Here is a 26202-nt window from a genome sequence, read left to right on the forward strand (position 1 = left end):
AAAAACTAGACAAAGTTCAACACTTATTCTTATCTTACTTTTTGACTGTAGCCATCCTAGGGGATGCATCACACTGTGGTTTGATTTGTATTTCCCTAATGACTAATGATGTTGTCTACGAAAGTAATCCATAACCAAGCTATAAATGAAAATTGAGGTGAGTTTTTTATGAGCCAGATCTGAGGCCTAGCCTGGGGCCTTCCTTCCCCAAGAAAGGAAGGGCACCAAGGAATTGGGGTGTACAGAGTGGTTACATACGATCTTGGAACAAAGAACATACATTACATATGATAGGAATGTCCCTTTAACCACAGTCACGAGATTGCCTAGCTGGCACAGCATAGGTATTCACACGGTAGGTAGTAGGTCTGCTCTCTCGATGGACCCAGCAGGGTAGTAGGTCTGTTGTCTCTGGCGGGGTGGTCACAGGTGAGCTGGGTAGTCACCGAGTGAGCACAGCGATCAATTCCTAGCCTAGGGAGAGATGCTTATTCTAAAGGAAATGCCAATGTGGGGGAAGTTGCACCTTTATCTTAAGGCCATTTGTTCTTGTCTTTGGGGCATAGCAAATGCTTAAAGCAGATATGCAGTCCAGACTCAATGGTCATGTCAGGCCCTTTTGGAAACATAAAGTCAATCCGAATTAGGTTTACATCAAATGGCTTCCTCATATTCTCCAATATATCCTATTGTTGCCATTTTTCCCTTTTGATCTATAATCTTTCAATAGAAAACATTAATGATCAAAATATTGTCCCTTGGCACCAGGGTGGTTGCTGCCTGCCCTGGATCCATCATGTTCCTCAGCGCTAGGCTTTTATCTCATTTATTTTCCCTGTTGTCCACATTGTGGGGAAATAGTCAGATATATTGGACAAGCATAGAGGTATATATTAACAGAGGAAGCATTTCATAGGTTATGTAAATTTCCATTAATTTTAGATTGTTGCACAAACATTGTATATGTGCTTTTCTATCACTCTGCACATATACACTATATATGATCATAGAACAAGTGTGGTAAAAATAATGATAATTCAACATATATTTTAAAAAATTAGTCTGAAATGAGTTCTTAGGCATAGTCCTTATCAGAAAAGGAAATTTGTCCAGGGTTATAAGATCAATCGACTACCTCATGCCATCGAGCAATCATTACTCTAGTTTGTATGCCAGTTTTACAACACTGAGTAAACAATAGTTTGAATATTATGACTAGTACAATAATTCCAAGAAGTAATAGAAATAGAAATTGCAGTTTGGACCAAAAGGGAGAACCAATACTGGAAGGGAGCCAACCAAACAAATGAAGACTGGGTGTAGAATCGCTTAATGGCTTCACCTGTTTCTTCACGCGCTTTAGCAGAGATGACACATTGGAAGACTCATCACGTATAAAAGCACAGCATTCAGTTTGAGTGACTGTATATGTACCACCTTGGAATGCAGTTAAAATATCTAAAGCCATTCTATTTTGAAGGACAGACTTTCTCATTCAAGACATTTTAGTATTTAATAAGGCTATTCCTGCTTGCCTATCCTTGACAGCTTGTTGAGTAAATTTAGTCAGGGCTTTTATATGTATAATGACATCTTTTAGCCCCAAAGAAGGAACAAATATAATCACTTGGTGGCCATAGCAGTGGAGCACTGAATGAGCCTATCCGGCCTTAAAGAGAGGGAGATTGGCAATATGTGTTAACTCAGGGTGCAGCGTTTTAGCCATCCAGGCAGTGGCCAAGGCCAGAGATTTTTTCCACATAACCATTGAGTTCCATTAGGAGATGCCCAATAAATTCCTGGCCTTCAAGACTGTCTGTTCCAAATTAATCACTTTTTAAAAGTATGATAATATTCCAAAACCTTAAATGGAACAATCATAAAATAGGCATACAGTTTAAGCATAACAAAGGTTTAAATGAGGGGCTATAAGGTTGAGAATATGGGCCTGGCCTGGAGTCTTGGGACAGCTGTCAACAACAGATGCCGTCGTCTTCTCATCCTGGTGTGGTCCTTTCCAACAGGCTGCAAAGAGTCTTTTATTTGATGTCTCTTCTGATAAGTAAATTTTCCAGGTTGTAGTCCATGATCCTTAAGGTCTGGGAGTTCTCAGTGAAAAAGTCAGCTATCAATCTTTCATTTCTTTTAAGCACCTGAATAAGACCCTGATAACAATGTAATATATCCCTTAAGCAAAGTTGGTTCATATGTTTCCTCATTCAGTTACATAGGCTGTCCTATTATTTATTTCAAAAGGAGACAGCCAATGTTTACAAAAAGTGTAGATCTAAGATTAAGGAGCACTAGCAGAAGAGCTTTTGGCCATGAGAGAGTAAGTGTTTTTGAAAGTTTTGCCAGTTAAGTTTTGATTGTGCCATTAGTTCTTTCCATCAATCCTGAGGATCAGGGATGGTAAGCACAGTGGAAATGCTACATTAGTGGCCAAATATTACAAATGGATTTAATTATTTGCCCAGTGAAATGAGTTCCCTGGTCACTGTGTAAACTTGGTAGGAATTTCTCAAACAAGAACTATCCCTTTTAATCATAATTTACCTAAAGCTGTCGCTCTTCTGTAAGGAAAGTCCTTAACACAATGTGAGAACATACAGATCATTACAAGACATATTTATCCTTGAGATGGTGGCCTTTGGACAAAGTCCAATTGCCAAACCCCTAAGGCTCCCTTAGGAGGGGAAAGTGGCCTTCTGACTCGTGAAATAGTTTCTCTAGAGTATAGGCTTTATGAACCACCGTGAGAGAAAGTTTCTAAAAGTATTGTTTTTTCCCTTTTTGTTGTCAGCTTTATATTTTTTTCTTCTGTGGCAATTTCTTGAGCCTATAGAAGGAAATCTTTTATTGGGTTAGCAAAGTTAATAGAAAGTAGCAGGAATTCTTGAAGTTGGACAGCATATGCAGCTTGATAATATTCTTGCTTATCATTTAAGTAAGACTCATCTGTAAACCACATTAAATAATAGAATGTGGTTGTGGTCTTCTCCCCTTGTGATGTTGGAAGCAGGGTAGCAGGGTTAAAATAGTGAAAAATATTTACCTACACAATATAACTTAAGAAGGTTTATCATCATTTACTTGGCAATGCTTCCCATGCAGTTTAGCACCAAACAAGCCCAATTAGTATCCCCCCTTTATAGGAAGACAGAACAAATTTCTTTGAGAAGTCACAGGTGCCCTCTGAAAATTCTCAAAGAATGTCAAATAAAGACTTCATTTAGGGAGCCAGCCCTGTGGCTGAGTGGTTAAGTTCATGCGCTCTGCTTCGGCGGCCCAGGGTTTCGCCGGTTTGAATCCTGGGCGCTGACATGGCACCACTCATCAAGCCATGCTGCAGTGGCATCCCACATGCCACAACTGGAAGGACCCACAACTAAAAATACACAACTATGTACTGGGGGCTTTGGGGAGAAAAAGGAAAAATAAAATATTTAGAAAAAAAAAGACTTCATTTAGGATATGAATTATTGGGAGCTTGTCAAAAATATCAAAAGATTTAAAACACTTACTTAAACGAGATCAAGGGATTGCTGATCTTGTCATCGTGAAACTAGGGTCACTGAAACAATGCTTCATAATAATATTTAACCAAAGTGACAACAGAAACAGTCAAAAACCTTAATAGAGAGACGTCAGTCTTCTTGAACATAGGAAATTATCTTAACAAAACACAGATCTTCTGTCCTTTAGGTCAACTTTCTCAGGTAAACCAAATCTTTTATAACCTCAAAAGCAGATTAAAGGTTTAAGAAAGTTATCCTTTTAAGAAAGAAAGCCAAATTCTAATTTTTGTACCAGTTTACTTTTTCATGTCAAACCTTACTTAATTAAATTTCTTTTAATCTTAGCCAACTTGATCATGTATAGAACTCCTCAGGGTTTTACTTTCACTAACCTTTTGTCACTTTCTTTTCCATTTAGAATTTGTCCCATGCTCTTCTTTTTTTCCTCCTAGTAATTTAGGACAAATTTATCTTTCTTAACCCAACAAACAAAAATATTTCCATTTTTTTACCTTCTTTACTGAAAACTTACATCTTACTCTGAATACAAATATATTTTCCTTATTAATTTCTAGTAGCTTTAATCACATATTAGAATTATTAACTTTTAGAAACCTTAATTTTTAGTGAAAATTAAGAAGTAAGCAATTATAAACTTTCTTTAGCATTTTGTGGCTTGGCAAATTTATAAACACTTTTCATAATTTCTAAAAACATGTTACTCCATAATACAATCTTTTAATAAAATATAAGCCATGTTTACTAATACACTTAGACACCTTTTAGTTTTTCTGTAATAAGCCAAAAGTAGGTAAACCTACATTTAATAATTAATGTCCAATACTCTATCTTTTTTAAAGATGATCAAGATATTTAATGGATACTTATCATTTAAATTAACCTAGCAAAACTTCAAAGTTTCAAGATACCAAAGACATTTTGGAAGCTATTTTAAGTACATGCACCATAACACATAATTGTTGTTAAAAGTTCACCCAACACTCATCTTTTTAAAATCTATTAATTTCTTGTTCCCAATAATTCTTTAGATTGCCTATAAAGACTTGATGAGACATTAGACAAAATTAACCATCCTTGTAAGTTATTATTTTTGTTAACCAGTTTTGTGAGGGATAACATCAGCTTATTTGACCAGTAAACATAGAATAAAGGCTGCATGTCTGTGTCATATCCATGTCAGCTTTGAGAACATGCCTGATTTAATCAAACCAACAAACTTAAACAAGCTTTCATTTACCAAAGACTATTTCATATCAGGTTAACTTGAAAGACATTTGGGTTAGTTGCATTAAAACAAGAAATTTTGTAAGTGCTTACTTTGAGTCAATTGAATAGAGCTCTATAGAAATCGTACCAGCAGGATGTAAAATGCCACACATTTATAACATAAATATATATACACAGACACAAACAACAGACAGATACCTTAGATTTCTGGGCTAATGTGGCTCATAGCAGACCACGGCAGCAAAAACATGTTTTCCTAGTTTTTTTTCTCTTTCTTTCTTTCTTTTTGGCTTAGGAATCTAGCTTGGGAATATCCTCCTTTGTGAAGCAATTGCAGTCACAGTATGAAGCCAACTGGCGTTCAGAGGAGAGGCTGTCCATTCGGGAACTGATCAGGCTTTTTTAGAAGCTCTATTTCCCACTTTTATTTCAATTTTGTTTTGCTATCAAGTTCAAACAACTTCTAAAGACAGTATAATGGGTCAGAAAATGTTCTGCTTATGAGCATTACTCCCTAGAGAAAGGTCATAAATGCTCTCTGATGCCTCAGTTTCTCCCTCTGGCAGTCTAAAACTGCAGTGGGGGCTCAGAGTGTGGGTGACCAGCTTCCCTGGATGAGCCATAATTAATTAACATGAATGAGAGTGGAGTTCCCTATGGGACCACTACACGTCACCAGGATTGATCCTCTGACATTCCCACTGAAGTCCTCAGTTGCCTGAGAACACCTTTGTGGCTGGGAGGAGAGTGTCCCTTTTCTTCAGAGCTGAACACATGCAGTCTCTCATTTCTCCATCAAGCAGTTTGTTCAGACTTTATAAACACAAGTCTTTCCAATTTAAAGCCAAATTTAAAAGGTCAGCCTGTCTCATTCACTCCAAAGTTCCCCCTGGGCTCCCTGGCCTAGGAAATGCCCCCTAGGTTTCTGTTTCCTAGGAATTCCCCCTAGATTCCTCTTACCTAGGGTGTGTACCAGTACCCCCTTAAGACACCTAGTCTTAAGGTTTGAAACCGTTAATATGAACTCTTAGACCATCAACTTAAAATAAGGAGGTCTGGGTTTCAAGATAACTCACCAGGGTCACCTGAAGAATGCAGTGATGGTGAGGGGAGGGAGTCTCAATGGGCCCCTATTGGTACCAAATGCCAGTTCAGTGTAGATTCCAGGTGGTTTCCGGTGGCTTTCCCTGAAATCCTGCCACAACTACGCCAAGAAATGTTGATGCAAATGATCCATAACCAATCTATAAATGAAAATTGGGGTGAGTTTATTCTGAGCCAAATGTAAGGACCATATAGCCCAGGGCCTTGTTTCCTCAGGGAAGGAAGGGCACCAAAGAAGTGGGGTGTACAGAGTGGTTAGATACCCTCAGAAAGCATGTTTCACGTGTGATTGAAGTGTCCCTTTTACAGTAGTCATGAGACTGCTCTGTTGGCACAACGATTGATAGACACAGCAGGTAGTAGGTCTGCTGTCTCAGTGGACACAGCAGGGTAGCAGGTCTGTTGTCTCGAGCTGGTTAGTCACAGGTGAGCACAGCAATCAATTCCTAGCCTAGGGAGAGATGCTTATCCTTAAGGAAATGCCAATGTGGGGGAAGTTGCCCCTTTATCTTAAGGGCATTTGTTCTTGTCTTTGGGAGACAGCAAATGCTTAGAGCAGATATACAGTGCATGCTCAATGACCATGTCAGCCCCTTTTGGAAAAACGAAGTCAGGCCGAACTAGGTTTACACCAAATGGCTTCCTCATGTACTCCAATAGCTTCCTCATATACTCCAATGGCTTCCTCATGTACTCCAATAGCTTCCTCATATACTCCAATGGCTTCCTCATATACTCCAGTAGCTTCCTCATACACTCCAATAGCTTCCTCATGTACTCCAATAGCTTCCTCATACACTCCAATAGCTTCCTCATGTACTCCAATAGCTTCCTCATATACTCCAATGGCTTCCTCATATACTCCAATGGCTTCCTCATGTACTCCAATAGCTTCCTCATACACTCCAATAGCTTCCTCATATACTCCAATAGCTTCCTCATACACTCCAATGGCTTCCTCATATACTCCAATAGCTTCCTCATATACTCCAATAGCTTCCTCATATACTCCAATAGCTTCCTCATATACTCCAATAGCTTCCTCATATACTCCAATAGCTTCCTCATGTACTCCAATAGCTTCCTCATGTACTCCAATAGCTTCCTCATATACTCCAATAGCTTCCTCATATACTCCAATAGCTTCCTCATATACTCCAATAGCTTCCTCATATACTCCAATATATTCTATTGTTGCCATTTTTATTTCTCAGGTTGCTTGAGCTTTTGGTGTCATATTTAAAGAAACCACTGTGGGAGGGTGAAATGGGTAAAGGAGGTCAATTATATGGTGATGGATGGGAAGTACACTTTTGGTGGTGAGCACACTGTAGTACAGACAGATGTTGAAGTCTAATGTTGTACACCTGAAACCTATATAATGTTATAAACCAATGTTACCTCAATAAAAATAAAAAATAAGTGAAAGAAAAAAGAAAGAAACCATTGCCTAGTCCTCGGTCATGAAGATTGGCTCCTACGTTTTCTTCTAAGAGTCTGTTGGGAGTTTAGCTAAACTACTCCATAGCATTGCTGCCTCAGCATCCATTTTGTGTGGCCTAGTGGCCTGCAGGGGCCTTGAAGTGACACCAGCCCCTCCTGAGAGTGCACGCCCTAGATAACCACTGACAGTCAGAATACACGTCAGTTCCTGATATGACTCCCACAACTGCGCTTGTGAGAAGCACTCTCCCCGCCTTCCAGGGCCTTCCCCCTGTGTGCCCCTTAGATAAGACCTCCAGGAAGCTTACCAAACCTCTTTTTGGTTTGAATTGACAAGTCCAGCCTTAGCCTGGGGACCCCAAGCACTCTGCCTGTGGACTCCAAGAAAGGTCTATGTCCCAGGTCCTGCCCTGCTCTCTGCCTGCACTCTGCCTTAACCTCCTGGTGTGGCCACTCGGGCTGTGCTGTGCACTTTCTCCAGGATCCGTGAGTAACAAACTTCTCTATTTCAATTCCTTTGTGGTCTTTTGTTGAATAGACACTGACCATCCAATACCCCTGGGGCTCTACTTAACAAATGTTAATTTAACAAAGTCACAGCACCTCGTGCAGGCATACCTCATTTTGTTGCACTTTGCAAATATTGCATTTTCTACAAATTGAAGGTGCAGGGGAAGAGGAAGAATCACCCCTCCTTCCCCTTCTGATTCTTATGGCAGGTCATAGAATTAAAGATGACACAAGGCAGGTTAGCACAAGGAAATTAAACAAGGGTTAATATGTCTACATGAGGAATTCACATAAGCATGAAGAATTTCAAAACAGTCAAGCAAAATGAGGCATATATGTCCTTCTGGACTAAGGAGAGGGAGCTAGAGGTCTGAGACTTCAAAGGGGGAGATGGCGATTTATAGGAAGACGGAAAGAGTTCATATGGGGTAAGCAAATGTTTGCATTGTTCCATCTATAGACAATGAGACCAGAAATAAGTCTTTTGAAATAATGGCCCTTCCTAGATGACTTCCTGCCTATCACACCCAGAATTGTCTATGGTAAGAGCTCCTTCCTGGGACAGACCCTATGTCCAGGTGGTTAAGTTCATGCACTCTGCTTTAGGGGCCCAGGGTTTTGCAGCTTCAGATCCTGGGCAAGGACCCATCACCACTCATTAAGCCATGCTGAGGTGGCATCCCACATAGCAGAGCCAGAAGGACCTACAACTAGAATATACAACTATGTTCTGGGGGGCTTTGGGGAGAAGAAGAAAAAAAGGAAGATTAGCAACAGATGTTAGCTCAGGTGCCAATCTTTAAAAAAAAAAAAAAAGAGTTCTTTTCTAGGACAGACCCTTCTATCTTGAATTCTTTTAGGAAATTTGGAGGAAGGTCAAAAGTTCTTCCAGCGTCTTCTAAGCCTTGATTGTCTTCAGTCCAAAATAATCCGCATACCAGAGTGGCACATCTTGGGGTAGCCCGCCATGAACCCATCAGTTCACTCCTTTGAGTGTTCCCTGGAAGGAACACTGAAAGCTGAGCTGGTGACTGTGGAGAGAGAAAATGAGTTAGTCGCCGAGTGGTAAGAAATCTGCAAAGGGAGAAAAGAACATGGATTAGAATGAGGATGAACAACCAGAAAGGAAGGGATTGGAGCCCATCTCCTCACACCACATTAAACCAGATCCCGATCCTAGGAGTAAGTCAGTCCAATAAAATGGGTGAGCTTCATTCATCTGATGGAAAATGCGAATGTTCTCTTTTGATCGATGTAAGTTAGATACTATTTGCCCTGTTTATTTACATAAAAGTGACATTCTTCACTGATGATTGCAGAAGCTCCTCCTTGCTGGGCAGTCAGAGTGTCCAGACCAGGTTGATTTTATAGGACCACAGAGGCTAGGCTGTTAATCTCTAACTGGAGTATTTTCAAAGTTTGCATGGTGGTGTTGAACACTTGATCTGCTACCATGGAGAGATTCAAGATTGCCTTTTGCAACTTGTAATTTTCAAAGCTGGGCAATAAGACTACAGATGCTGAAAAGAACTTGGAGTTGTGATGCACAAGCATATTTTCTTCCATTTCTCAGCACATTTATGTGGCACAATCTTATAAACAAAGGAACCCAAGTTTGCAAGTTGGCTGGCATTTAGGGTGGAGTATCTGGTGACAGAAAGGGCCAGGTATCCAAGTCCACACTGTCCTGACCACATAGGTGGGAACCCTTTCCACACTTTCTTGCCATATAAAATAAAATGACCAGTGTTGTTTACAGAGAAGATTAGAACTGAAAATATAGTTGCCAGGGTCTGGAGTATTCCATGAGCTTTGCCACTGGTACTGTTAGTGCCTAAACTTCTCCATTTTCCATGTGCTCCTGTCAATCTGAGAGCAGAACAGATGCAGAACAGCTGGTACAGGAGGCCTGCAGTGTGATTTGGCAGCTATAAAGCCTGGTCCTGTCGCCTGACCATGTGAGTCCAGAGTTTGGATCCACCCATATGTAGTTTGTGGTAGGGGGCAGCTTAACCATGTGGGTGCCTGCAATACCCCAAGTTGGACAAGGGTGGCTTGTAAACCATCCAGAACATTTGGTGATTTGGCAAATGTTTGTGCCAAAGGGAGTGGTGTTAGAGTCACTTACAATTTCCTTGAGAGGTTTGAAGATGTCACCTGTGGAATCAAACCGCAGAGTTTGATTGCAATGCTGTCCTTGTATGCCACCCAGGAATGCTGCAGTGTCATGTTTACCTTCAATGCAAAGGGAAATATTTTCACCTGTTGTCTTTATCTTGGCAATGAACAGTCTTGGAGCTTCTGTAGAGCTTTTCTGGGGCCCAAGTGACTCAGCAGGAGAAGAGGTAGAGTGAGGTCCTTGTCGTGGACACCATACCCCGTCATTCATTCATCTTCTATACTTAGTCCAACAAGTTTTTACATCAGCAGGAACAGAGACTAGTTTAGGTTCTTTTGTGCTCTCCAGCTGTCAATATAACCAACAGTCAGATTGATTAGTTAGCATGGCCAGAGTTTGGTAAACTGGGATAAGGGGGTGTTTGGTCTGTGCTGGTCCTATTGAGAAAGGGAGGGTTAGTAAGAGCAAGACACTGATTGGAAAAGAGCCCATAGTGGAAACTTAGAGAGGGGAGGAGGACAGATAGAGACCAGCAGTCTCAGTCAGCTTTCTGATAAATGATGAAAAGGAATATGTATGTTCGTTAATAGGAAAAGGGTTGTTTGTGTGTGTGTGTGTATGTATTTAGGGGAATTTTAAAAGCAAGGGTGGAAAAGAAGTGAAAGTGAGGTTTCTTGATCCATGATTTTGGGAAAAGCTGTCTATTTCATGAGGCCAGCTGCTTCTGGGACCTGAGAATTGGCCCTGGACATCTTTAGTTTAAGGTGACCTGTGGGTACTGTCTCCTAGCTGCCTTGAGAGTTGTGTCCTGAGTCTATTTTGGTGTGGCTTGCATGGATCCAGGGAGATTTTCCTTTATTTTGATGGTAGTGTAGGTGGTCAGTAGGACTTCATAGGGTCCTTCCCAGTGCACTTTTTCTTCTAAAGACCTGGATGTACACCCAATCCCCTGGTCCAAAGGGATGGCAAGTTTTTTCAGAAGGTAAGGGCCATGCTTCTTTTACCTATGGACCATGTGCTTCAAGTATACTGTTTAATTTTTGTCTATAGCTAATCATAGCATCAAATTTGTTCACTAAATTCCCCACAGTATTCACATAATCCAAGAATGGAAGGTTTAGAGATGCCAGTAGCCCTCAGGCGTCTAAACACTATTTCAAAAAGAGTCAATCCATGTCTCCTATTTGGAGTATTCTGGGAGCTTATGGCCATTTGGTCCAGTTTCTTGACAGAACTTTCCTAAAGTCCTTTTCATGTCTAGATTTTTATGTTCCACTTGTCCTGATGATTGAGGATGATGTGGGGTATGAAATTTTAGTGAGTACACCAGAGCTTCTGCACACAAGTCATTTATCTCTGCTGTAAAATGAGTTCCTGGGTCTGATTCAATCCATAAAGGAGTCCAAAACAAGGAACAGCTTCAGTCGTTAATTTCTTTACCACAGTTGTGGCCTCTGCATGTCTAGTTGGATAGCATTCCATGCATCCCCTAACCATGCAGACGATAACCAAACAGTGAGAAGAGCCTAAAGCTGGGGGCAAGGCTATAAGGTCCATTTTCAGTGCTGCAAAGGGCAGTGTGGACCTGGGAGGACTTCCTGGGTCACACTGATTTCTCCCAAAAACTTGGTGAGATTTGCAAATAGTGCACTTGGAAATAATTGTGTTAGAAATTTTGTGGATGACAGGGAAAACCAATTATCTTTTAGTTCCTTAACTATCCCCCGTCTGCACATACGTCCCATTTGCTGGGAGATAAGTACAAGCCAAAAAGTCAAAGGAAAAGGAGCTACAGGAAGTCCTTTGGCCCAGTGTCTAACCCATCTGATCATTGTTTGGTGCCATGTTGTATCCTATGGTCTTTTTCGGATTGTGGGACATTTGCCTGATAGTTAATAACATCAGTCAGGGATGAAGACAGTTTTAAAAATTTGGTGGAGAAAGGACAAGGGGGTCCATGGTGGGTTGCGTATTTAGCAGTTCTGCCAGCCTGTCATTTCCCAAAGATATGACATCAGTCTCCTGAGTGTGGGCTGAACAAGGAACAATGACAATTTGAGAAAAGAGGCTAATAGCTCATAATAGTGGAGCAATGAAGCCACCATTCGCAATAGGAGTTCCTGCAGAAGTGAAGAATCCACGGGATTTCCAAATTGTGCCAACAGCATGGCAGACTCAAAAAGCACATCTGGTGTCAGTGTAAAGAGTGGCAGTTTCCCCTTTTCTCGTGCGCAGGCTCTAGTAAGTGCTATGAGTTCAGCAACTTGGGCTGATTTCACAGTGGGCAAAGAATAAGCTTCTAGCATTTCGTGTGGGGAACCTGTGGCATAGCCAGTTATTATGTTTCCCCAGAAATTCCTTTTACAGGAGCCATCACAAGACAGAAGTAAGTCTGGACTGTCTAAAGGGATGTCCGAGAAATCCTCTCATAGATCTGAAACCATTTCTATGTTGGAGGGCAATCATGTGGAATGGAGTGGGGCTCTCCATCACCAGGGAGGGGTAATAAGGTGGCTGGATTCACAGTGTTACAAGGATGTAAGATGATGGAAGGGTTAGTTAAAAGAGCCTGCTCATGGTGGTCTGTGGCCCTGTAGAGAGGTGCTGTGTCTATGAACTTGCAAAATAGCAGACACAGAATGGGGAACAGAGAGATGAAGGGGAGAGCCTAATGTTAGAGTACTGGCTTTGTCAATCAAGGTGGCAGCTGTGGCCACCACACATAAGCAATGGGGCGTACCTGATGCCACAGGGTGTAGTTGGCATGAGCAATATGTTGTGAGACATATCTGAGAGGCAAAAGACTGTTCTAGAATGCCTGCATCAATTCCACTATTTTCATGGCAGTATAGATGAAAAGGTTTGTTGAAAGTAGGTAAGCCGAGAGCCAGGAAGTGTAGAAAAAGCTAAGTTTAAGGCTTCAGAGGAGTTTAATAGCTCTGAAGGCCGGGAAATAGGCTCTGTGTGCCAAATGGGGTGATATCTTAGAGAAGAGCATCCAGAGGGTTAGCAAGGGCTACAGAAACAGGAATCCACTGGGGCCGTAACCAGCTGCCCCTAGACGTTTACGTAGTTATTTCTTCTTAGGGGGAGAGGGATGGACAAAATGGAGTCAAGGTGTTTGGGGGGAGCTTTTGAATGCCTTGAGATATCTCGTGTCCAGGGGTTACCAGTCATTTTCACTCACTGAAGTTTCGATCTGGAGGCTTTATGGCCTCGAGCAGCTCGTGCCTTCAGGAGAATGAGGGGTCTGTAAGAGCTCCATGTTTAGTTTGATTACACAGCAGAAGATCATCCACATAGTGAACAGGAGTGGAGCCTTGAGTAAAGGCTACCGAATCCAAGTCAGCTGTAAGGATTTGGGAACATATTGAGAGGGACTCACAGTATCCCTGAGGTAGGTGAGTCCATGTGAATTGCTTCTCTTTCAATGTAAATGCAAAAAGAACTTGTGAGTCAGGGTGCAAAGGGATTGGAAAGAAAGCTGAGCAAGGGTCATCTGCTGTCACCCAGGCTGCATCAACAGGGACTGAAGTCAGGATGACAGCTGGATCAGGGACAAATGATGCTGAGGAATTACAAAAGACTTTATGGCTCTGAGGTCTTGTACAAATCTATAGATTTGGTTCCCATCTGATTCAAACTTGCCTTCTCTTTCCACTGGCAGGATTGGAGTATTACAGGGTAAGGAAGTAAAATCTAGTACACTCTGTGCAAAAGGGAGTCTGTTATAGATTCAATTCCTCACTCTCCTTCTCTAGAGAGCGGGTATTGGGCTACTGATGGACATGGTTCTTTCTTTTTCCAAGTAATGTGCATGGGTTCTGCACTGATTAACAGTCCTACTTCATTTGCATATGTAGCTCAAAGACTAACGGGGACATCTTTTAAAGACTCATGCTCTTCAGAAGAATTTAAATCAGGATGAGTTTCTAGCCAGGAAAGTAGGAGACTTGGAGTGTGGTCTGAGGTCAAGGAGATAAAAATGCCTTTCTCATTACAGTTTCTAGTGGCATTAAATTTCCATAAATCTTTGCCAAAAAGGTTTGCTGGTGAACAGTGGGAGACTAGAAAGGCATGATAAGTGTAAAGCGGGGCCTAAAGATGTTGGAGTGGGCTGAGATATGGACCATGAAACAGGCGGCCCAGAGACTCCAACAGCTTAAATAGGAGTCAAAACATCAACATTAAGAGGAGTTTGGAAGAATTTGATTCTGACTCTCATGGATGACTTTGAGGGGTTCAAGACTTCAGTGGACAATTAACTGCAGATGTGGTGGAAATGGCAAGAGAACTAGAATTAAAAGTGGAACCTGAAGAGGTGGCTGAATTGCTGCAATGCCATGATTAAACTTTAATGGATGAGGGTTTGCTTCTTATGGATGAGCACAGAAAGTGACTTTTTCAGATGGAAAGTACTCCTGGTGAAGATGCTGGGAAGACTGTTGAAATGACACCAAAGGATTTAGAATATTATATAAACTTAGTTGATAAAGCAGTGACAGGATTTAAGAGGACTGACAGCAATTTTGAAAGAAGTGGTACAGTAGAGGGTAAAATGCTATCAAACAGCATCGCAGGCTACAGAGAAATGGGGAAAGGATGAGTCCATCAATGTGGCAAATTTCATTGTTGTCTTGTTTTAATAAATTGTCACAGCCACCCCAGCCTTCAGCAATCACCACCCTGCTCAATCAGCAGCCATCAACGAAGCAAGACCCTCCCCCAGTAAAAAGATTACAACTTGCTGAAGGCTTAGATGATGGTTAGCATTTTTTAGCAATAAAGTATTTTTTAATTAATGTATGTACAGGTTTTTTAGTTAAAATGCTATTGCACACTTAATAGAGTACACTATAGTTTAAACATAACTTATATGCACAAAAAATTCATCTGACTCATTTTATTTGACATTCATTTTATTGCAGTGGCAAGGAACTGAACCCGCAATATCTTCAAGGTATGTCTGTATACTTTCGCTTATGAGATCTAGCTCTCTGATCTATTTTGAGGTAATTTTTGTGAGTGTTGTGAGGTAGGAGTCTGACTTCATTCATTTGTGTGTGGATATCCAGGTGTTGCAAAGCACAGTGTGCTGAAGACTATTGTTTCCCTCACTGAGTTGTTTTGGAACTTTTTGTCAAAAATTAATTGGCCATCAAGAGAACGGGAAGACAAGGTATAGACTGGGAAAAAATATTTGTAAAGACGTATCTGACAAAGGATTGTTATCCAAAATATTCAAAGAACTCTTAAAAAACAACAGTAAGAGAACAAAGAACTCAATTAAAAATGGGCAAAAGATCTGAACAGACACCTCACCAAAGAAGACATTGAGTTGGCAAATAAGCCTATGAAAAGATGCCTCACATCATACGTGATTAGGGAATTGCAAACTAAAACAGCACTGAGACACCACTCCACACCTGTTGGAATGGCAAAAGTCCAAAACACTGACAACACCAAATATTGCTGAGGATGCTGACCAACAGGAATGCTCATTCAGTGCTGGTGGGAATGCAATATGGCACAGCCATTTTGGAAGACACTTTGCAGTTTCTTACAAAACTAAACATACTTTTACCATATGTTTCAACAACCACACCCCTTGGTATTTACCCAAATGAGTTGAAAACTTATGTCCACACAAAAACCCACACATGGATGTTTACAGCAGCTTTATGCATTATTGCCAAAACGTGAAAGCAACCAAGATGTCCTTCAGTAGGTGAATGGATAAATAAACTGTGGTCCATCCAGACAAGAATTTTGCTCAGCACTAAAAAGAAATGATTTAAGGCCAACTGGGTGACTTAGTGGTTAAGTTTGCACACTCCACTTCTGTGGCCTGGAGTTCATGGGTTTGGATAACGGGCACTCATCAAGCCATGCTGTGGTAGCATTCCACATACAAAATAGAGGAAGACTGGTACAGATGTTAGCTCAGCAACAATCTTCCTCATGCAAAAAGAGGAAGATTGGCAACAGATGTTAGCTCAGGGCCAAACTTCCTCACCAAAAAAAAAAAAAAAAAAAGTATAGAAAAATAAATAAAAGGTTAAAAATAAAAAGAAATGAGCTATCAAGCCATGAGTAGACATGAGACAACCTTAAATGCATATTCCTAAGTGAAAAAGGCCAATCTGAAAAGGCTACATACTGTGTGATTCAATTCCAACTATGACGTTCTGGAAAGGCAAAACTGTGGAGATGGAAAAAGATCAGTGGTTCCAAGAGGTTAGTGGGGAGGGAGGGATGAGTAAGTGAAGCACAGAGGATTTTTAGGGCTTACCCTAATAGTATATACATGTCACTATACATTTGTCAAAACCCATGGAATGTACAACACCAAGAGTGAGCCCCAATGGAAACTATGGGCTTTAGGTGAGGTGTCAATGTAGGCTCCTAAATTATAACAAATGTACCAATCTTCTGGGGGACATTGATAGTGGGGGAGGCTATGCCTGTGCAGGGGCTGGGGTATATGGGAACTCCAGCTTCTGCTCAATTTTGTTGTGAACCTAAAACTGCCCTTAAAAATAAAGTCTGTTTTTTAAAAAATCAACTGGCCATAAATTTAAATTGGCAATAAATTTTTAAAAATTAATTGCCCATAGTTTTGGACTCTCAGTTCTATTCCATTGATCTATATGTCTGTCCGTATGTCAGTAACACACTGTCCTGATTACTATAGCTTTGTAGTGAGTTTAGAAATCAGAAGCATAAGTCCTCCAACTTGTTCTTTGTCAAAATTGTTTGGGCTATTCAGGGTCCCTTGAGTCTCCACATGAATTTTAGGATGAGCTTGATAATTTCTGCAAAATAGGCACTTGGGATTGTGACAGGGATTGCACTGAATCTGCTGACCGATTTGGAGAGTATTGCCATCTTGATAATGTTAAGTTTTCCAGTCCATGAATGTGGGATGTGTTTCCACTTATTTAGATCTTGTTTAATTTTTTCAATGATGTTTACTAGTTTTCAGTGTACAACTTTTGCATTTCTTTTGTTAAATTTATTCTAAGTTTGTTTATACGTGAACTTATTCTTTTTGATCCTTTGCAGGCAGAATTGTTTTCTTTATTTCTATAGTTCATTGCTACTCTTTAGAAATACAATTGATTTTGTGTGTGTGTGAGGAAGATTGGCCCTGAGCTAACACCTGTGCCAATCTTCCTCTGTTTTATGTGGGACGCTGCCACAGTGTGGCTCAATGAGCAGTGCTACATCCGCACTGGGATCCTAACCTGCGAACCATTGGCTGCAGAAGCGGAGTGCGTGAACCTAACCACTACGCCACTGGGTGAGCCCCTACAATTTATTTTTGTGTATTGACCTTATATCCTGCACCTTTCCTGAACTTTTATTTTGTGTGGATATTTTTTGTGTGGATTCCTTGGGATTTTCTCTCCATAAGATCGTGTCATCTGTGCTAGAGGTCATCGTACTTCTTCTTTTCCAATCTGGATTCCTTTGATTTCATGCTCTCACCTAATTGCCATGGCCAGAGCCTCCAGTGAAATGTTGAGGACAAGTGGTGAGACGACATCCCGAGGTTGTTCCCGATCAGAGGGAAAGCTTTCAGTCTCTCACCACTGAGCACAGCAGCCGAGAGTTTTCCTAGATGGTCTTCATCAGTTTGAGGGCAGTCCCTTCTACTCCAGCTTTGCTGACTGTTTTTTTCTGTGTCTGTTGAGATGATCCTGTGGTATTTGTCCTTTATTCTGTTAGTATGGCATACTACATTGATTGATTTTCAGATGCTAAATCAATCTTGCATTCCTGGGATAAATCCTGCTTGGTCCTCTTTATATGTCACTGGCTTTGATTTGCTGGTAACCAGTTGAGCAATTCTGTGTCTATATTCATAAAAGATATTGGTCTGCAGATTTCTTTCCTTGTGATGTCTTTTCTGGGTTTGGTGTCAGGGGGATCCTGGCTTTGTAGGATGAGGTGGGAAGTGTTCTCTCTTCTTCTTGTATTTTTTGGCGCTTTCTCTTCATGGTGTTTGTCTGTGTAACTGGCTTGCTCAGTGGGGTCCAGCCGTTGGCCCAGTCATATCCCTGGAAGTTGACATTTTACTGCGTCAACCATGCTTGGCCATGAATATTCTTTGGATGTTGGTGCCTGTGAAGGGGTGTGTGGTGAAAGCCCTTCTCTGCATAGATAAAGTCAGTGCTCTGAAAGCCTGCACACCAGCTCTCAGATTGTCATCAACAAGACCCTGGCAGAGCTTCTGTTATAAAACTGTCCAAGCCTCTTGGTTGGAAATGGATTTTTCTGGATTTTTGTGAAGGCGTTTCAGAACAAGGAACATCTTGTGTGAGTGAGGAATGGGAGCGAGGTACAGGAGATGTCATCCCCGCAGGAAGTGGGAGCCCATCTGAGAAGTTCCTCGAGACGATGTCAGCCAAATATCAGAAGGGGGCAAGGGAGCGGGCTAAGGCAGAGCATTCTAAGTGGCACCATCATGTCTGGGAGTCCACCATCCTGTCACCAGCCCACTGAGCCAGACAGCCTGCAGGTGCCCCTAACATCCTATTCCACAAACCACATATAAACCTGAAAACATGGAGAAAGTGCTTGGGGAAAAGGATATCTGTTTTGGTTTTTCTTCAATTGGAAGGATTGTCATCATTTTGCTGTAAACAAGTTTACATGCTGTCACACCAACCTTTCCACTTTGAAAGGAGTGGGAAGAGCAGAAGGACAAAGATCCCTCAGCCCCAGGAATAAATAAGCCTGAGGGGGGCATTGTGATGGTCATGTGATGAGACATGTGTGTCTCCCGTGATGTGAGGACTGGCATGGAGTAGATGCTCAGTGCACAATACTTCTCACAGATATCCACAAGTGGGGAGCTGCCGTTAGGGTCCCCCAGGCTTGACCGGTGCTCCTGGGCTAGGGGGGCTGCCATTGGTGTCTGAGGGGCCCTAGAGGTGCCCCAAGCTGGAGGGCTGGAGGTCATCCCCGGGAGTCTGCTTGTCTCCTTTCAGGAGATTATCTGAAGCTAGAAGCTGAGAACAGCCAGCATGAGTCCTGCCAACTCACAGAACAGTCCCCAAAGCTGCGCACTCCCTCGTCAACGGATGAGGGTGGCTTACTGCCATCCCGTTGTGCCCAGAGGTCAGGCGCTGCCCAGGGCCTCTCAGCCAGGTTCATACCCTCATCTTACCAGCGTCCTGCCTGATTCCCGCAACCCGCACTCTTCCCAGTGTTGAGTGGGCCTTGATGGTACCCAGCTGGTGGAGTCCATGTGTTGGGATGAGGGATCATGAAGGGTGTCAGCAGCCATGAAAGCAGGTGGACTCCAGATACCCCCCAGACCTGGACCTTAACCTCCACCAGCCTCCCAAGGCCACCTTGGTGACCTGGGCTAGTCAGTTACCTGTTGGTCTGGGCTTCCTCATCTTTGAACCAGGCACAGTAATAGAGCTTCCCTAGACCTGGCAGTCTGGTCTTGACCATGTGATGTATGGGTAGGGTAGGCTGAATGTGTGTTGGACCGCAAGGCAGGACCCAGTGCTGGATCTGGTGCCCAGGGGTTAGGGTGGGCCCTGCGTCCAGAGTGGCAGCAGCAGAGACAGCAGGTGAGTCATAGCAAGTCCTGTGTGGTTGGACTCAAGCCAGAGAGGACATGAAGGCTAGGGTACCTGGGGATAGGGGTGCAGTGAAAGTGGTTCTGGCACTGGTGAGGCAGCAGCATGTCAAGGTACAGGGTTGGGACACAGGGTCTTGGCATTAACCACAGGGCCCAGGGTGCCTCCCATTCCCAGCAGGGTGAACTGATAACAGCAGAGCAGCAGGGAGGGGGATGGGGGCATGAACACAGCTATCTGAAGCCAGGTGGCTGCCTGGGCATAGCCCAGGGCCACTGAGTTGCTGCTCTTCCAGGTCCTGGTGGCCTCGCTCAGCTCCTGGGAAACCTTGGGGTTCCACCCTCCTCTGGGATCCCAGAGAACTGGAGCGGTTCCTAGCGGGGCTCCCTGGGGTGCCTCCTCCTCACCCTCAGGGCCCCTCCCAAACACCCAGTCCCTTGCCAGGCAGGCAGGCTGAAGGGATCCCCATGCTTCCCTGTAACCTCCTGCCCTCCCTGCTGGCAGGCCCTCACCCTGCCTCATCCCAGCCCTCCAGCTAGCCAGTTGTTCCAGGCTGGCGTCCCCAGTGCAGGGTCAGAGCATGGACTGAAGGCTGCTCAGGACCTGGCTGGGCAACCTGTCACGCCCCTCTCAACCTCCTAGGTGCCAGCATCTGGCTTGGTGCTCCTCTTAGCCACCCACCATGGCCTGGGGACTGCCCAGCACTGCCAGCCTCACGCGCTTCTGCCAGAAGCTGAACCGGCTGAAGCCACTGGAGGAGTCCGCTATGGAGACATCGCTGCAGCGCCACCTGACCACGCTGGACCTGACCCTGCTGGGTGTGGGTGGCATGATGGGCTTCGGCCTCTTCATGCTCATGGGCACTGTGGCCAAAGGAGTAGCTGGCCCTGCGGTGGCTGTGTCCTTCAGCGTGGCTGCCCTGGCCTTCCTGCTTGGAGCCCTATGCTATGCAGAGTTGGCAGCACATGTGCCCTGCAGGGGCTCTGCCTACCTGTTCACCTATGTATCCATGGGCGAGCTGTGGGCCTTCCTTGTTGGCTGGATCTTGCTCTTAGAGTGCCTCATTGGTGGCCCCGCCGTGGCGCACGTCTGGAGCAGCAACCTGGATGCCATCTTCAGCCACCGCATCCGCAGCTTCACCATGGCCCATGTGGGCATCTGGCAGGTGCCCTTCCTGGCCCGATACCCAGACTTCTTAGCTGCTGGAGTCATACTTTTAATCTCTGCATTCATCTCCTGTGGAGTGCGCGTCTCTTCCTGGCTCAACCGCATTTTCTCTGCCATCAGCCTGGTCGTCGTCCTCTTCATCATCATCATGGGGTTTGTCCTGGCCCGCCCACACAACTGGAGTGCTGAGGAGGGTGGCTTTGCGCCCTTTGGCTTCTCCGGCATCATGGATGGCTCTGCCACCTGCTTCTATGCCTTCGTGGGCTTGGGTTCCATCACTGCCTCCAGTGAGGAGGCACAGAACCCCAAGCGAGCTGTGCCTATGGCCATCACCATCTCAGTTGTCCTGGTGGCTGGTGCCTACATCCTTGTCTCCACTGTGCTCACCCTCATGGTGCCCTGGCACAGCCTGGACTCTGACTCGGCGCTCGCTGATGCCTTCTACCAGCGGGGCTATGGCTGGGCGGGCTTCATCGTGGCGGCTGGTGCAGTCTGCGGTAAGGGGCCTTTCCGGGCAAGGAGGGAGGGGACAGGGTGGTGGGGCCCTGCCCTAAGCCTCCACAGGAACACATCTCCATCTCGGCCTGTGTTCCCAATTGCATCCTGGGCCTAGGACGGTGCTAATGATTAGACTCTCCACCCAGTCTTGTTGGGAGGGACCTACTCACCACCCCTCCCAGTCGTACACAAAATGTCAGTTCTGGGCATGTGCTGCCAGGTCCTTTCCTGGTGGAGGGACTCAGCCCTCATCAGATTCTCCAGTGGGTCTGTCACCTAAACTGCGCTGTCCCATTCCTGGGTGGTGAGGGGGAACAGTTCAGCACCCCACATACACTCAGGCTCACTCTGAGAGACCAAACTCAAGCCTGTATTCCCAAGGAGCCACCCATGCCTTAGTCCCCAGCAGTGGCCCGTGGTGGGCCTCTCCACCAAGCTGACCAGTCTCCTACCCTCTGCCACAGCTGTAACCACTGTCCTGTTCAACAGACTCTTTTTCCTGCCACATGTGGTCTATGCCATGGCCACCGACGGGCTCATGTTCCAGGTGTTTGCCCACGTGCACCCCCGGACACAGGTGCCAGTGGTGAGCATCCTGGTGTTCGGGGTCCTCATGGCTTTCCTGGTGCTGCTGCTGGACCTTGAGGCGCTGGTCCAGTTCCTGTCCATCGGCATACTGCTGACCTTTACATTTGTGGCCACCAGCATTATCGTGCTACGCTTTCGAAAGGCCCCTCCATCCAATTTGCTCCACCCAGTCAGTCCTGTAGGCAGTGAGCAGGCCTCAGCCCCTGAGCCTAGGCAGCTGCGACCAGCCCTGAGGCCGTACCTTGGCTTCCTGGGTGGGTGCAGACCTGGAGCCGCTGTGGCTTGGGCACTCGGTGTCCTGGTGTCCTCAGCCATCACTCTGGACTGCGTGCTGGTCTTTGGGGACTCGGCGCTGCACCTCCCACCCTGGGGCCACACCCTGCTGCTCCTGCTCAGCTCCGTCGTGTTTCTGCTCAGTCTCCTCGTCCTGGGCGCCCACCAGCAACAGCACCGGCAGGACACCTTTCAGGTACTTCCTCCAGCCAGCACCCCTCACTCTCAGCCCAGCCAGCTCCCTTCGCCCCATCCTCCTCGGCCGTGGCAGGTTGCACTAGGGCTCACGGGGCGGGGGGAGGCCAGTACCTCATCCCCCTCTTTCTGCTTGGTGAGCAGGTGCTTGTCTCTGCAAATTCCCAAGGCAAAGAAAGCCTCTGTGGAGTCCTGAGAAATCAGGCCCCAGGCCAGCAGCCCTTCCCTGCAGCCCAGCAGCCCTGCCCTTGCCCCCTCAGGTTCCCATGGTGCCCCTGACTCCAGCCCTGAGCATCCTCCTCAATGTCTTCCTCATGCTGCAGCTGAGCTACGTGACCTGGCTGAGCTTGTCCATCTGGCTGCTGATTGGTGAGTGGGGGCCAGGCTGGGACCCCAGGTGGGCTGCAGGAAGAGGCAAGCAGGGAAGCTGTGCTGGGACCTACCCCTCAGGCTTGTGCCACACTTACAGGACTCGTGGTGTATTTTGGCTACAGCATCTGGCACAGCAAGGAGAACCAGCGGGAGCTGCAGGAGTTGCCTGCCACATACGGCAGCCTGGAGGATCCGGTTCAGGCCTTACAACCCCTCAGCCAGGCCCTGGCCCAGGAGCCTGCTCAAACGGAGCAGGCTGCCAGTCCATGAGGACCACTGGGGGCCAGGCTGCCTTCCTGCACCTCCTCAGCGAGATAGAGGGGCTGGCAGCTCCTTTGATTCAGGGCAGCTTGGGTTTGCATGCCCATCCATGCTAAGGAGCCATCAGAACCTCAGACCTTAGCCCAGGTATCCAACTTTGAGTCTATGGGAGTGGGCCGTGGCCAGCACTGATGTTGTGGACTCTGCCAGCACCTTCCAGTTTATTACCAACTCCAGCTACCTGAGCGGTGGACTATGGCGGACAAGGCAGAGGCCCGCAGCCCCAGGGATCCATAATAATAACTGGTCAGCTAGCCACGTGGCCTGTTGCCGTGTCCACTGTGGTGTTCTTTGTGGCACTGAGTCCTCATCTGCCCCCAGGAACCAGACGATATTCCCTAATCCACAGCAAAGATACCAAGGTTGAATAAGAGGGAGGCACCAGCTGTACAACAGCCCTGAGTCAGGGAAATGGCCTGGCCTGGGTCCAGGGGCCCTATCCTCAGGCCAGCTCAGAGGGGCCCTACACACACTCCTACACATACCAGGCATAGAGGGGTCCCTGACAGGGTGGTCCCAGGCTCCCTCCCAGGCGTCCATCATGTCCCCTTGGGGGCAGATCCGGAGAGCAGAACCCAGACCACAAGAAGGCTGCCTAGAAAGGGCAGTGGAGTTCATGGGTTCCCTCAGTTTCCCATGGCTTCCAGAGACCAGGGCATGTGCCTGAGGCCCGGGGATTTGGAGGCCCACCTGCCCTGGTACATGCATCTCTCAGGCACAGGCCCACACGGCTCCCCTGGGGGCGCACAGCCACGTGCAGACTGAGGCAACAGCTGTTTCCAAGCTCAGGGTCCGCAGCTCCAGCTGCCTCTCTCCCTGTGGCCCCCTCAGGGCTTTGGGATGAAGTCTCGGGATGGGACACACATGTGCAGGTGGGTGCACGAGTGCCTTGGCCCCCCACTCATGGCTTTGGGGCCCTGTCCTTGGGGTCCCCAGGCCAACCCTGCACCCCTACTGGTCTCTCCAAGGCCATGTTACATCTACCATAGACGCCTCTGACTCCCTGTTCCCGCCTGTGAGGACCACACAGGAGGCTGCTGGCTCTGGCAGCTTTACTCCTTGACTCTCTGCGGCCTTGACATCAGCCTTCTCTGGGCCCCAAAGACAACCAGGGACACGTGACCCCGCTCCAGTAACCAGGCCTCAGGGCCATGATTTCTCACGCTGGCCCATCTGAACTTGCCTCCCAAGGACACTGCTCTGGTGATTGAGGGCAGCAGGGATCCCCAAGGCTTGGCTGGGGCTCTAGGTTCCAGATGATTCCAGATGCTGCCCAGCCTGCGCCCCAGCCCTGGGCCTCCCCAACCTAGCCTATTTCACTCCACCAGCAAGCTGCCAGCATGCCCTGGTCACCAGGGACCCATGAGAAGGCAGCCCCTTGCCTCCCTGGGGTGGGTACCCCCCAAACCCTGCCCCTCCCTGGGACCAAGAGAGGGCTGGATTCCTGCAGCCCCGTCCCTCCCCTCCTGACCGAGGGCCAGGGGGTGTGGGGAAATTCTCAGGCCCCTAGGACGATGGAAGAGCCAGAACCAGGCCAGCCTCCTGGGAGTTTCCATGTGCTCTGTTAAGGACAGTCTCTTCAACCCCTGGGCTGCACCTGGGGTCTTGGTCAGAGCATGATCCTATGTGCAGTTGCCTCAGGTTATGGTGGGCAGCTGGCCAGACATTCTCTGGTGTGACCTTGGGTAGCAGTGACATATGTGTCCAGATATACAGTCTCCCCGCGCTATGGCTCCCTGCAGCCCAGTGAGCAGGATGTTGGGCTGGGGGTCACCGAGGAGACAGACAGAAGGTCCCAAAGGATCCCAGTGCCCACCAACTCAGCCCATCCACCTTCCTCCCAACCACCAGCCCCCAACAGCCCAAGGGCTCCACCAGGAAGGGGCTGGTGTTCACGAGCTGTGTGGTTATGGGCCCGAAGGTGCCTGTGCCCTTGCCTGGGGTTCGAGGGGGTCGGATCATCATCCACTGCACTCCTCATTCCATGGATGAGGCCCAGAGCTGGGAGGGGACCTGCCCTAGGACCCCAGCACCAGAGGAGCTGAGACAGCTCCTCTTGTCAGGCTGCTTTCTCTCCTGCCTTGGACTCTGGCTGCACAGAACCAAACTTCCGTGTCTGAGAGGCCTGGGCTGAGCCGCTCTGTCTGTGGCTGTCACCCCCTCCTATCCCTCACCCCTGTCCACCTCCACCCACCCTGGCCTGGCTCCTACCCCCCCAGTGAGGAGAGTGTTGAAGCAGACCCCATAGAGCTAGAGCAGGCTCCAGGCCTCCGCGCCTGAGGCCTCCCCCAGTGAGTGGCTGTCCTGGGGGCAGGAGAGTCTTGTGGTCTGCTCTGCCCACTCCTGGGCTGGTCTGGCCCTCATAGGCTCCATCTTACTCATCCATTGACTCCATCCACCCACAGCCTAGTCCTGGGTCTCAGCCCTATGTCACTGCTGTGGACACAGGGGACAAGCAAGCTGGGACCTGCCTCTCAGAAGCTCCCTGCCTGCTGAGGGGATGGGGACAGAAGGGTCCCTAAACAGACACTGGCAGTGGGGGAGGAGGGAGGTGGGAGCAGGCCTGGGCTGTGGAGTCCAGAGAGGGGACTCGCTCCCCCAGGAATCAGGGGCTTCCTGCCAGGAGACTATCAGGCTGGTTTTCCAGGGGTCAGGAAGGAGTTCGAGGCAGAGACGTAGGGCGGGGAGAGCACAGAGGGGAGGGGGCAGGGCATGGGCAGGTCCAGCCCCACATGGTTGTGAAGAGCTGGGGAGGTCAGTGAAGCCAGGCCAGGCCGAGCTCAGCAAGCAGTGTCAAGGGGTGTCACCTCCAGGCCTGGGGGCTGTGTGCACATATGTGTGAGGGTGTGGAGGTGACATGCGGGGGCAGAAGGAGGAGGGGCCTGCTTAGGAGACTCAGACATGACATTGCATGCAACGCAAGATCCTTGAGTGCATCCTGGGTCAGAAAACAAAAGATGTGTAACTATTATTGGCACAGCTGGGGCAATATAAATATTAGATCTGCCAATGTTAGATTTCTTGAGTGTGACAAGAGGACAGCAGTCACCTGGGGACAGTCCTCATTCTCAGGACAGCATTGAGAAGGGTCAGTGTCCGAATATCTGCCACTTACTCTCCAAAAGTTTCCTGTGAAATCTAAATATATCCGCTCCCTCTAGAGAGGGGTTGAGAAAGCAGATGGGGCAAAATGGTAAAAAAAGAAAAAAAAAACCAAAAAGCAAAACAAAAAACAAATGTAGTGAAC

General features: G+C 46.6%; 2 protein-coding genes across 2 annotated transcripts in view; both read left to right on the top strand.

The window, feature by feature from the left end:
• LOC106841685 (mitotic-spindle organizing protein 2B-like) overlaps positions 1 to 26202 on the top strand; it is a 95170-nt gene that overhangs the window by 22670 nt on the left and 46298 nt on the right. The window lies entirely within an intron of this gene.
• LOC106841707 (cationic amino acid transporter 4-like) lies at positions 20218 to 23236 on the top strand. Its single transcript, XM_014857862.3, has 4 exons — positions 20218 to 21205; positions 21671 to 22263; positions 22523 to 22631; positions 22732 to 23236. Exons 1-4 carry the CDS (start codon positions 20224 to 20226, stop codon positions 22902 to 22904), a joined length of 1857 nt encoding a protein of 618 aa, XP_014713348.2. The 5' UTR covers positions 20218 to 20223; the 3' UTR covers positions 22905 to 23236.

The sequence above is a fragment of the Equus asinus genome, chromosome 8 (genome assembly GCF_041296235.1).
Source record: "Equus asinus isolate D_3611 breed Donkey chromosome 8, EquAss-T2T_v2, whole genome shotgun sequence".
Lineage (NCBI taxonomy): Eukaryota > Metazoa > Chordata > Mammalia > Perissodactyla > Equidae > Equus > Equus asinus.

Coding starts and splice junctions, on each gene's coding strand:
- LOC106841707 (XM_014857862.3), top strand. CDS start 20,224: ATGGCCTGGGGACTGCCCAGCACTGCCAGCCTCACGCGCTTCTGCCAG. Junction 22,264..22,522: donor ACCGGCAGGACACCTTTCAG/GTACTTCCTCCA, acceptor TTGCCCCCTCAG/GTTCCCATGGTGCCCCTGAC. Junction 22,632..22,731: donor GTCCATCTGGCTGCTGATTG/GTGAGTGGGGGC, acceptor CCACACTTACAG/GACTCGTGGTGTATTTTGGC.